This window comes from Athene cunicularia (genome assembly GCF_003259725.1).
Source record: "Athene cunicularia isolate RWA chromosome 2 unlocalized genomic scaffold, athCun1 chr2_part1, whole genome shotgun sequence".
Taxonomy (NCBI): domain Eukaryota; kingdom Metazoa; phylum Chordata; class Aves; order Strigiformes; family Strigidae; genus Athene; species Athene cunicularia.
In genome coordinates this window covers 47,439,358-47,450,507 of record NW_020799095.1, presented here as the reverse complement: position 1 = coordinate 47,450,507, position 11,150 = coordinate 47,439,358, and the positions used below count along the sequence as shown (strand labels likewise).

General features: G+C 46.5%; 1 protein-coding gene across 1 annotated transcript; it reads left to right on the top strand.

Moving 5' to 3' along the window:
* Positions 1–3,322: 3,322 nt before the first annotated feature.
* On the top strand, positions 3,323–9,222 carry CSRNP1 (cysteine and serine rich nuclear protein 1). Its single transcript, XM_026843612.1, has 4 exons — positions 3,323–3,616; positions 5,945–6,204; positions 6,567–6,863; positions 8,008–9,222. The coding sequence occupies exons 1-4, from the start codon at positions 3,445–3,447 to the stop codon at positions 8,989–8,991; spliced, it is 1,713 nt and encodes a 570-aa protein (XP_026699413.1). The 5' UTR covers positions 3,323–3,444; the 3' UTR covers positions 8,992–9,222.
* The last annotated feature ends 1,928 nt before the right edge of the window (positions 9,223–11,150 follow it).

The window sequence follows — 11,150 nt, the reverse complement described above, 5'->3', positions numbered from 1 at the left end:
AAAAAAAAAAAAAAAAAAAAAAAAAAAAAAAAAAAGAGGAGAAGGTGGCAAAATCCTGTGCTCAGTGATGCCTGCAGAGATTTGCAATGGCAAGCACACACACACACATATATATATATATATATGCTGCTGTGCGCATTTTTGCAACCTCTTTGTAAGACATCAGTGTGGATTTAAGATTACTTGCAGTATTACTGCAACTAAAATATCCTCACTGTGTCTGAATTGGCCTCTGGAGTTTTTGGCTGAGTGGCCTGCAGTTTCAGCGACAGGGCTATCAAGGCAGCATCCAAATCTCTGGTGTGATTCTGCTTCCAAGTGCCGGGGCAAGGAGGATTTTTTTGGGGTGGATACAGGCAGACACCAACGGGTGCAGCCCTTTTACACCGTGTATAGGTCCTGAGAAGGATTTAAAAACTTGACGTGGAAAACGTCACAGACATAAATAAGCAAAGAGAAGGAAGGCATTACAGGGAAAAAATAATGTGTTTTAGCTGGTGGGCAACAGGTTCACCAGCTTTTTCCCATTAATTGAGAATCATGTTTGCATGACACCTGCTTTGCATTAGCAAAACAATAGGTGTTTTGAATAAGACAGTGTGCCAAAGGGTGGGTTTTTTCTATGCATTTGGCTTATTCTTATGGATGGAAGATGCACATACCTCCATTCATCCTTCTGCCAGACAGATTGGTGATGATAGTATTTTAAAAAAATAATAATAAAATTGCACCATCTTATACACAGCTTGCCTTGGCTCTGGCTTGGTGTTTGTGTTGATTTGGTTAGCTTGGCTGAGGAAAATGATTCATTTTTTTCTTGCTGTGTGGTTTGGGTGGAGGTGACAGGCTTACGATGGGCGCCGTTGCGTTTGCAGGTGACCTGAGCATTAGAGCTGCATTGCTCTGCAGCATTGTGATATCCACCTTCTTGTTTCTCTGGGAGTCCTACAGACCAGGTAAATCCCAGTAGACATGGATGCCATGGGGGTTTTCTTTTGGGTCTGAGCCTGTGAGTTATCCCTGTTTCAGCAGTGTGATCTTGGCTGCTCTACCACTCCCTAGTGTCTCCCATGAGGCTTGGATGTGGTCCACATTGCATCTCTGAGGGCATTTGCCATTGGACAAGTATCCTATGAGCTTTTTGGGAAGCTGTTTTCTCCGTCCCTTTGCTAGACAGAGGCATCCTTCACTGGCAACATTGGAGGTGGCCTTTGGATCAGTGAGTGGTTGCTCTGTGGCATGAACTGATGTTCTTTCAAGTCAAGTGTAGGATTTTTTTGCAAAGTTTTTGGCTGCTCTGGGTGGATGATGGGATCAGTTGGGATGAGCAAATATTTAGCTGCAGCCCAGGCTTTGATTCAGACCCCTGCCATGGTTTTGGAGGGTTTCCTTGCTCTCGGTTATTTCTTAAAGCAAATGTGAGACAGAGCAGAAGGCACAAAACAAAACAAAAAAAAACCAAACAAAAACCAACAAAAAAAAGTTTGTGAATGCAGCCAGCTAGCTGGTTTGGGCATCCAGGTTTGTCTGGGAGCTCTGCTTTTGTGGGGCACAGACAGGAAAGGGGTTAATCCAGGTGTCAGGTAGGACATGTGCTGCCGGGGCTGGAGGGTGGCCAAATCCACCTTCTCCCCACCTGTTTTGGATTAAGGCCAAAAACCCAACAGCCCCTCCGTGGCAAAACCACCTGCAGCTCTGGGGTTGCAGAGAAGGAGGGATGCAGGGGATTGCCTCTCCCCAGCCCCCAGGTTCAGGGAGCCTTCGTGGATGTGCTGGCCCCATAGGCGTGTATTGCAGTGGATGATTAGCTTCTTCGGGTTGTGGAATTGCTTCATCCAGGGATTTTTTATTTGACCTTTTAGGGGGACCGTTGTCTCCTGGGAAGCTGTTGGTAAACATAATTAACGTGGGCTGGCACAGGGCTTTGAAGGCATGGCATGTGCTCCCATCCTGCTACGTGTTACTGTGTGGTGCTGTCGAGATATTGCAAATCCCATAGTTGGGAGGTTTTGAAGCTGCTGTGGTTTCTGTGCCGCCTGTTCAGGGCTGTCAGGAGGGCGGGTTTAGTGAGTTTTTTTCTTTTTCAGCGACTTAAATTAACTTCAGACATGCAAAAGAGGGTGAGAAAGTGCTATGGTTACAAAGAACAAATTTGGCTGGTGGAGGAGTTTCAGCTTTCGGGAGGGGACAGGGGCTGGGTGTCTGACACCCCCTGTACCTTCAGTGTCACTGTCCCGGGGCTATATGTGTCTGTCCCAGCACCATCTGAATCTTAAGGATTCTCTAGGTTTTGTGTATTACCTCTGGATTTATTGAAGCACCAGGGTGGCTGGTAGCATCCTACATAAGCTGGGGCTCACCCCTCATTGCTGGAGGGAGTTGCTGGGCTGGGGCTGCATCTCTCCCACTGTGGTTCTGCCTTACCATCTGGTGAGATGGGGTCAAAGCAAGTCACTCCTCTGGCAGCAGCCTGGCTCTCAGCTTTGAGTATGGCTCACTGGCTTCAAAATAAGCTGTCGCCCACTTCTGCAGAAGCGGGAGCATCTGGTGTGGTGTTGCCAGTGTCTAAAAGGAGAAACAGTCCATCGTCTATGCAAGAGCATCCCAGGTTGGGTGGGCTCTGATATCCAGTAGCCTACTCTAGGTGGAGTAGTTTTTTGTGCAATTTCAGGAGACAAAAAAAACCTCACAAACTTTATAACAGCAAAGGTTAAAAGATGCAACAAATTTTTGTGGTTTTTTTTAAGATGAGCAGGGGGAAAGCATGCAGGAAATTTAGGAGTCTAGGCAAGTACAGAGCTCCTTTGTTTTTAATTATCTGCGTTGTTTTTAATTGCTACTATGCTTGATACATAACCCAGCCTAAACAAGAATAGCTTATTGAATGGAGGACTGACTATGAAAGGCACTGTGAGGAGAAGGGCTGTTCTTCACAGTTGATATATTTGTATTTCAGTGCTTCATTTAATAAGTCTGTTCCCCCAGGGGGCTTTAGCAAGTAAATCATGCCAACAGATTGTTCTCTGCAAACTGGCTTATTTTTGTAATTAGAAGACGTTAAAGCTGTAACTGCATAGAAAGCGTTCTGGGTAAGGAGTTAACATAAAAGAATTAGTAAGCAAAATGTAATACTTATTGTTTGATAACATTTGTGTTGATTGAATTGGTTTCTGAACAGTTTGTTGTCTGTGATAGTTTGTTTTTCTGCAGCATTGTAAAATGGGAGAGAAATTCAGCAGGTGTGCACAGCAAAGGCAGTAAGATGTGTTTCTTTGGGGGAGCACTTTTTGTGAATCACACCTGCGTGGCCAGGGGGACCTGGTAGAGAAGCCTTGCTGGGGGTTAAAGTCATCCTGCTCATTCACCAGAAACTGCTGGTATTTCCTTTGCTTTATTTTGCTTTTCTCCTTTGTTTTTCAGTTATATGAAAAATACAGCATCACCATGAGTGGAGTATTGAAAAGGAAGTATGAAGAGCTGGGGGATGACAGTACCTACTGCTCCTCTTCCTCCTGCTCCCCCCTCTCCTCCTCAGCATCCTCGGGCTGGGAGTCAGATGAGGAGAGCTCTCGTGGAGAGCCCAAGCCCTGCTCTGCCTTAACACCCAGCTTCACCCGTGAGTATCTCTAGCATCCCCTTTCCTGGGATCAGACGCCCCTCTGCATGCTTTTTTTGTAATGTAGTGGGTTATCACCATGCAGAGACCCCCTTGGAGCACAGCTTTAGGGCTGGAAGCGGCCGTAATGCCAGCTCCCTGTCATTACACCAATTTATCTTGTAGGTTTCCTCAGGGTAGTCTTCCTCAGCCCATCCTTCCAGCGTTTATCATTCCTTTATAATATTTTTGCTAAAGTCCAGATTTCCAGGAGTAGAAACCAAAGGACCTGGGTGTGCAGAGCCATGCAGGTGCCTCAAGCCACTGCTGTAGAACCATCCTGCCATCCCTCAATCCCCTGTCAAGCCATTCCATAGGCAAAAACTAAACAGACAGCAAAGGCCATAACACTAGTTTTTAAAAATGATTAAGCAGTAGTGTAATTACCATTTCAGAACTCATTTCCTAAGTAAGTTGGGTACTTTGCCAAAGAACATGACACATTTGACATTGCCTCTGCTGGTAGTACAGATAAATGCTATTTTTGTTTTTCCAGCAATGTCAGTTTTGAGAGCTTTTAAGAAAACACCCAGAAGACAAGGTTGTAAAATCCTTTATCTGCCATGTGAAGGGAAAAATAAAAAATACAATAGGGGAGCATCTTCACAGAGGAGAAATAGTCCAACCTAGTAAATTATACTGAACACCCACTGTATGTAGCAGTTAAGGTCCACTTAGTAGACATACACAAACATGCAGCGGGCTGAGAAGGCTTTAGAAGTCTTGTAATAATAAAGACTCTCATTCTTGCTTGTCTTCCCAGGTTTTTTGACAAAACAATGAACTTCTTGTATTCTCTGGCTCAATTGGAAAAGGGTCAGGAATGGGAAAACAATTTCGGAGGAGGGGTGCGGGGAGAGAGAAGCAAATGCCAAAGTGCAGCAGCTTATCTGATAGATGATCGCGGTGGTTAACTTGCCTTTTGATAAAGAGCTAATGTTTTAGAAGATTGAGTCAAGGTTATTATGAAAATGCAACGTGCAGTGCAAAGATATCATCAAAGCCACTGCAGAGCCCAGTGTGAAACCCCCAGCTATTTAGCAGAAGCTGCTGACGCAGCTGGGTGAACACTTTTTTTTTTCTTCATATGAAACTGAAACGCTATATTTTGGTGAGACTTGTGAAATGTGGGTGTAGCTAACTGTCCGGTCTCACACTTTGCCAGCCTTTGGGTCCAGCCAAACCGAGCCCCTTGGGTTTTCGGCAGTCCCATAGTTGACTCCCATAGAAGGGCTGACTGTGCTTCTGCCATTCCAAGTGCAGGGCTTGGATCCTGGCTCTGCAGGAGTCATCCAGCCTTTCTGGGTTATTGTTTTCCCATATTCTCCATGGTGGCAACCAGAGATATCTGTGCACCAGCAGAGAATGGGACTGAAAAACCCCACGACTGAATTTGTACATAGCTGATTTTCATGCTTGACATGCTCATGCAGCAGAAAAAGCAGCTCTGTAAGCCCATACTGCTGCACTTTGCTTTCCATGGCCAGCTACTTCGTGGAAACTCATTGACTCTGAAACTACCCTGGCTAATTAGTCCACCTCCATCTGCTACATTTGCACGTGCAAATGTGCAGAACGAGGTATCTCTGGAGAGGCTCTGCTTTAAATGGTGTGTAGCATGTTTCAGCAGTTTACGATAAACCAGAGTCATGTATTGCCATGTTTACGCTGGGATCACCTGCATAAAGATTAACATCTTTGCAGCTGCTCTCAAATGAGTTTCTTGAGAATAAACTATAGATTCATAGTTCCTCCAGTGGATGGTGAAAGAAGTACCAGTAAAACAGCCATTTTGGCTGTTTTCTGCCCTGCCACAAAAACTGGAGCCACACAGCACTGGAGTGTTGGTGCTTTGACATCCCAGGAGCAGACCATGAGCTCCTGGACGTGGAGCAGGGTGCTTGGGTTTAGAGCAAGACAGGCGTGTAGGATGGTTTGTTGCTTGTTCGTTATGCTCTGCTGCATGTGAAGAATAAGCAAATGTATGTTTCCTGGAGGAAGTCAAGCGGGAAGGAGAAGCAGCAGCTGTTTCTTAGGGTGAATCTGATCAGTGACTGCAGTGCATCGAGACTTGGCTTAGTTTCCTCTCTATCCTCATCCCACCTTTCAAGTGTTAGATCCTGAATCACCAGAAGCCATCAAGCAATGCTGTAGCCCTGTCCCATCATGTCCCTGTTGAGAGAGTAATTGCAAGTTTGGAATACTTAAGGCCTGTTCTTGTAATATTTCTATCCTGTCTGCAGGATGGCAGTACTAACTTTGTGCTTTTCTTTCTTCCCCCATTTTTAGCCACGTCTATCCTGAAGAAATGCAAGCGACTAAAGAAGAACAATGTGGAGTTTGACCGGGTCACTGTGTTTTACTTCCCACGCTGCCAGGGGTTCACGAGCGTGCCTAGTCGTGGGGGTTGTACCCTGGGGATGGTGAGCAAACACAGCTCCTCCCGGCAGTTCACGCTAGCAGAGTTTTCGAAGGAGCAGGAAAACATTCGTCGTGAGAAACTCGAAGAGAAATTAAAAGAGGAGAAGTTGGAAGCTTTGAAATGGAAAGTGAGTAGGAGCATGGGACTGGATTGGTGACGAGCTGGTGGATGTCTTTAATGGCCAGTTTTTAGTAGGAGCCTCTCTGAAACCTGGGGGCATCGGTGCTTAACCCTGTTTGTGCGTCCAAAACCCACAGGCTGTAGTGTGGCATTTTCATCTCAGTTCTCCACCTTTGAAAAGTGATGAAAAAATCTTGAACTCCACGTCAGGTGTCTGTCAGGTGTTTGGGGCTCTGACACAGGTCATGGTCCAGGGGTCAGCCACCATGGGGGGGAGATCTTTCCTTTCTTGTGTCTCCTGGCCTGGGGATGCTGATGGTGCTGTGTCTGCAACAGGTCCCTAATGCTTTGCCCATTTTTTGTCCTTAGCTAACCATGAATGGCACAAAGGAGTCAGAGGAGGCCAACCAGCTCACAATTGAAGACATCTCCGATGATGACATTGATGTCAGCAACGTGGACCTGGAGGATGGCTTCTTCCTCCAGCCCTACCCCGCCAAGAAGAGACGCGCACTGCTGAAAGCCGTGGGGGTGAAGAAGATCGACAAGGAGGAGAAGCGAGAGCTGCACAACATCCGCCTGTCCCGGGAGGACTGTGGTTGTGACTGCCGGGAGGTCTGCGACCCAGAGACCTGCAGCTGCAGCTTGGCGGGCATTAAATGTCAGGTACTGCCCTTGCCTCTGGGCACGGGGGAAAAGCTGTGGCTCCATCTTATGTGTTATGTTAAAGCAGGGGGGGTTTGAGCAAGCAGGACAGTTAGGGCAGCCTGTAAAATGCATCTGTTCCCACCGCGCCGGAGCGAAGCAGGCAAGAAAAGCTCTTGGAGATGCTCCACAGGTGGCAATGCAGACGCTTCTTGAAAGCCTCCACTTCCCATATCACACGTGCAGCTGTCCCTGCACTGTCACTGCAGGAGTGGGGATGTGCCCGAGCCTGCCTGTGTGAATGCACCCATCCTGTCCGTCCCCACGAGACCTGTACCTGCTTGGTCTCCTGTTGGAGGTGGGCCATGTGGGAACGTCTTCGCAGACTAAAGCTGCTTGCTTCTCACACAAGGCTGCAATTTCTTCTCCTCCCCCTAGTTTTATTTTTAATTTTATTTTCCCTTGGTGTGTCACAACTCCCAGCGCTCTCAGGCAAATGTGGGAGTGTCAGCTGAGCGTCAGCCCACAGCTTGCTGTGCAGGCCACCTGCAAAGTGGGATAATCCCTCTATATTCAATTAGATTATTATATTTTTCATTTCAGTTTTTACAGATGCCTGCCCAGCTGTGTTTGGGGAGCCATATTCCCTCTTCTGAGTGCTGCTTGCTCCTTCGATGCCGTAGTTGCAGGCTGGGGGTGGTGTAGGGTGGGTGTTCACAGGCAGATGGGTGCTCCATGTGTGTGATGCAGCCCCCCTCTAGTGGCTGCTGCCAGCGGGGACATAAAGTTGCTGCAGGTGCCTCGAGCAATTTGTCCTTATCTTGGCGAGGGGCAAAAGCTCACAATATGGATCAGGTATTAAATACCACGGTGCAATATATAAAAACTCCTGGTGTCCCCCCCCCTTATGTCTCTTTTTGGAGCATTATACTTTGCTTTTTTTTTTTTGAACTTTTAAACTTTCTTCAGTTGCACTGAAATCCAACTTTTTTAATGACAACCCTTCAAAAGAGCAGGGCGTCTTTTATTATTTTTCTTTTTTCAATCTTCTTTTAAACCCCTCAGCTGTTACGTGGTTTCTCAGGGTGGGTGAGTCATGGGCGGTTTCGATTTTCTGCCACCAAATTTGGTCCTAACCCTCCAACTCTGCTTATCCCCATGCCAGATGGATCACACCTCCTTCCCCTGTGGCTGCACCAAGGATGGCTGTGGCAACACCGAGGGCAGGATCGAGTTCAACCAGGCCCGTGTGCAGACCCACTTCATCCACACCATCATGAAGCTGGAGCTGGAGAAGCAGCAGCAGAGCAGCGAGAAGGTGGCGGAGGCTGAGCCCCCCTTTCGGGAGAGGCTCCCGTCATTGGGATGTGCAGTGGGGAAGGGCACCTTGGAGGAGCGTGCGGTACCTCTGGCACCTGCCTTCCAGTTCAGCCCTGACCTCGAGGCCCTGGGGGAGAACAGCTGCAGCAGTGACATGACGGACTCCTCCATCTCCTCTCATCCCAGCGAGGACCTGGAGGAGCCCTATGAGAGCCTTCCCTCCGACAAATCCCAGTCGGATGTGGATGACGATGGCTTGGCACGCATCCTCCATTTCAACGACTCAGATGCTGAGGAAGAAGGGGGCCACGGCCAGGATGACCTGAGCTGCTTCCAATCCACTGACTTCTTCATTGAGGACCACAGCAGCGAGGCCAAGCCTGTCCCTGGCCACTTGTCCCACCTCTCTGAGTGCCTGGACGAGAACGCCAACCAGGATGGCGGGAGTTTGCTGGAGGATGCTGCCCATGCGCGGTGCGATGGGCTGTCCTGCTGCGCCTCATCCCCAGCTGAGCCCTGCTCCAAGAGCTACGCTGACCTCAGCCTTTCCTCTGACTCCTTGGATTTCTTCCAGTCCTTCTCAGACTATAACTTGGGACCCCTTTACAACTCCTTAAAGGAGTATGAGAACCTCGATAACTTCTCAGCGTTACAATTTCAGTTGCCTAATTTCCCTGGCTTCCCACAAGCTGGAGATCAGGGCTCCTGTTTCTTGGAGTCCCTCATTGGTTTGTCCGAATCTGTCCCTGAAACCCCGGCCCCTTTCACAGACAATCAACTTTTGGAGGACGCCATCAAGTCATCACTGATGGAGACAGTGAAAGTGTGAAATGCCCGTGTGACTTGGGCGGCAAGGGCTGGTGCCAGAAGGAAAACAGAAGAACATTTGGACAAGCAAACTTTGAAAGGATGATGTGCTACTCAAAAATAAGGAGGGAAAAACAAACAAAAAAACTTTCTAAGCAAACTATTTTTGGTCTTTATAGAATGTGGACGTTTTGACATACTGCAGCTACAATCAGTTCTCTCACTGTTTGTGCAAAAATTTCTAAACTTTCATGATGGGGTGGGGAGGGAGGGAAAAAGACTTTGATGTATGAATTTCTTTGTGTTTTGTATGAAAAGACCTGTTGAGAAATACTCCTCGCTAATGTTGCCAGTCGTACACACAGCCCCTTCTAGAAATGTTTCAGTGTTGCAGGAACTTTTTAAGACAACTTTTTGAAGCTGTATTTATTGTGAAAATTCGTGGTTTACGTAAGAGTTAGCCCAGCACCCTCTTACGTTTAATCAGACAAGGTTTACAGAAGCGATCCATACACTATATACATAATCATTCTTCATCTATTTATTGCAAATTCCAGAATTTAACTAGCCACCGAAGCTTGAACTAGCATGAAACCTTATTTAAATTGGTAATACCTCAGATGTATTATGTGTACAATCATATTTTTTTGCATAATATATCTGTATTTATTTATTTCCTATCTGTAGTACATGAATAGCACTGTGGTTTATCAGTGACCTGGAAGGGCAATCAGGTCCTCAGCAGCACCCATCCTAAAGATGACCCTGTTTTTTCTGCGTCTGAAAGATGTTGGATGTTTGGTCTTCACACTTCTAAAAGAGCTGAATGCAAACGGGTGAGAGGAGAAGGGTGGGGGAAATGTACATACAACATCCTTTGGTTTCTATCAGCCATCTAGAAGATACGATGGTGGTGTCTGATATAAATCTCCATAATGTCATTATGGAGAGCAAAACAAGCAAAACCTTCAACTATTCAAGACATATGAGCTAGCTTTATTTAAACAAAAAATCCCCAACCCTTTTCATAAGTTATTTTATAATTTATTTAATTTTCAAAGGATTTGGCCATGAGACCTTTCCCAATTAATTATGGTGCCTGAATATGCAGAGGAACTGTTAGCAGTGATGGTGGGGCTGTGTAATGAGAAGGACCTTTGCAGCCCTAGGGGGGAGCTTTGGGAGAGCAAAACCAACAACAGCAACACTGTGCTCATGCTCCTCAGCAAGTGTTCTTAGGACATCCCAACGTCAAGGGTATCACAGCTCTGAAGTCCAGTGGGTCAGACTGTTTATACTATTTATTTTTATATAGGTAAATCAAGTAAAATAGATGGATATGAAGATTATGGGGTTATTTGTCCTTTGAGTACAGTTTTAGAGGGAAGAAAAAATAATGCCTGAAAACAAAGCTGAAAAACTTGAAGGCTTTTGTGTTTTAAAATAAGAGAAATCATGTTTAGGAGGATATTGGAGGCCCTGTTGGCCTTTTGCTATTTAAATCAGTCTGAGAACTTGACACTATTTGGCCATGAGATGTAATTGGACATAAAATCTGTACATCAGTGATACACTAAGTGCCTACACCAGTGTTATTATTAAAAAAAAAAAAAAAGGCTTTAAAACCTACCAGCTTTAACTCCCCCTTTCAAAAATGTGAGATTTGGTGATACAAGTGATTCCTGGCTTTACCAGCACTGGGAGGAGGTGGCAGCTCTGGCATCCCAGCCCCGCTGCCCTTAGAGCGACGTGCTGGGAGGAGCTTCTGGGGTGTGCAGAGGCACCCAAATAGGGGGAGAAAAACCCCAGTTTTCCATCAGCGGAACTATTTATATCCCCGATGACAGGGATGGTGCTTTTGGGTACCTGCTATTCGACAGGTGCCTTGTGCAAACCTGCTGGCAGTTTAGGAAACTTCTGGCGTACAAATATGACGAAGGCTGGGTTGTTTGGGTTTTATAAAATCATTATTATTACTATTTAATTTTACATATTCTCTGGTATTGAGCCGGTCAACTTGGAAGCGGAGCTGACCTGCTGCGGCTGTGAGCAGGTGCTCGCCCACACTCGCCGCCACATCCTCCTGCAAAGCATCGCCCCCGGGGGCCTCCCCGCTGGGCAGGAGGGCAACTGTAGGAATACTACTGGCAGATGGAGGATTTTCTGGATATATATATATAT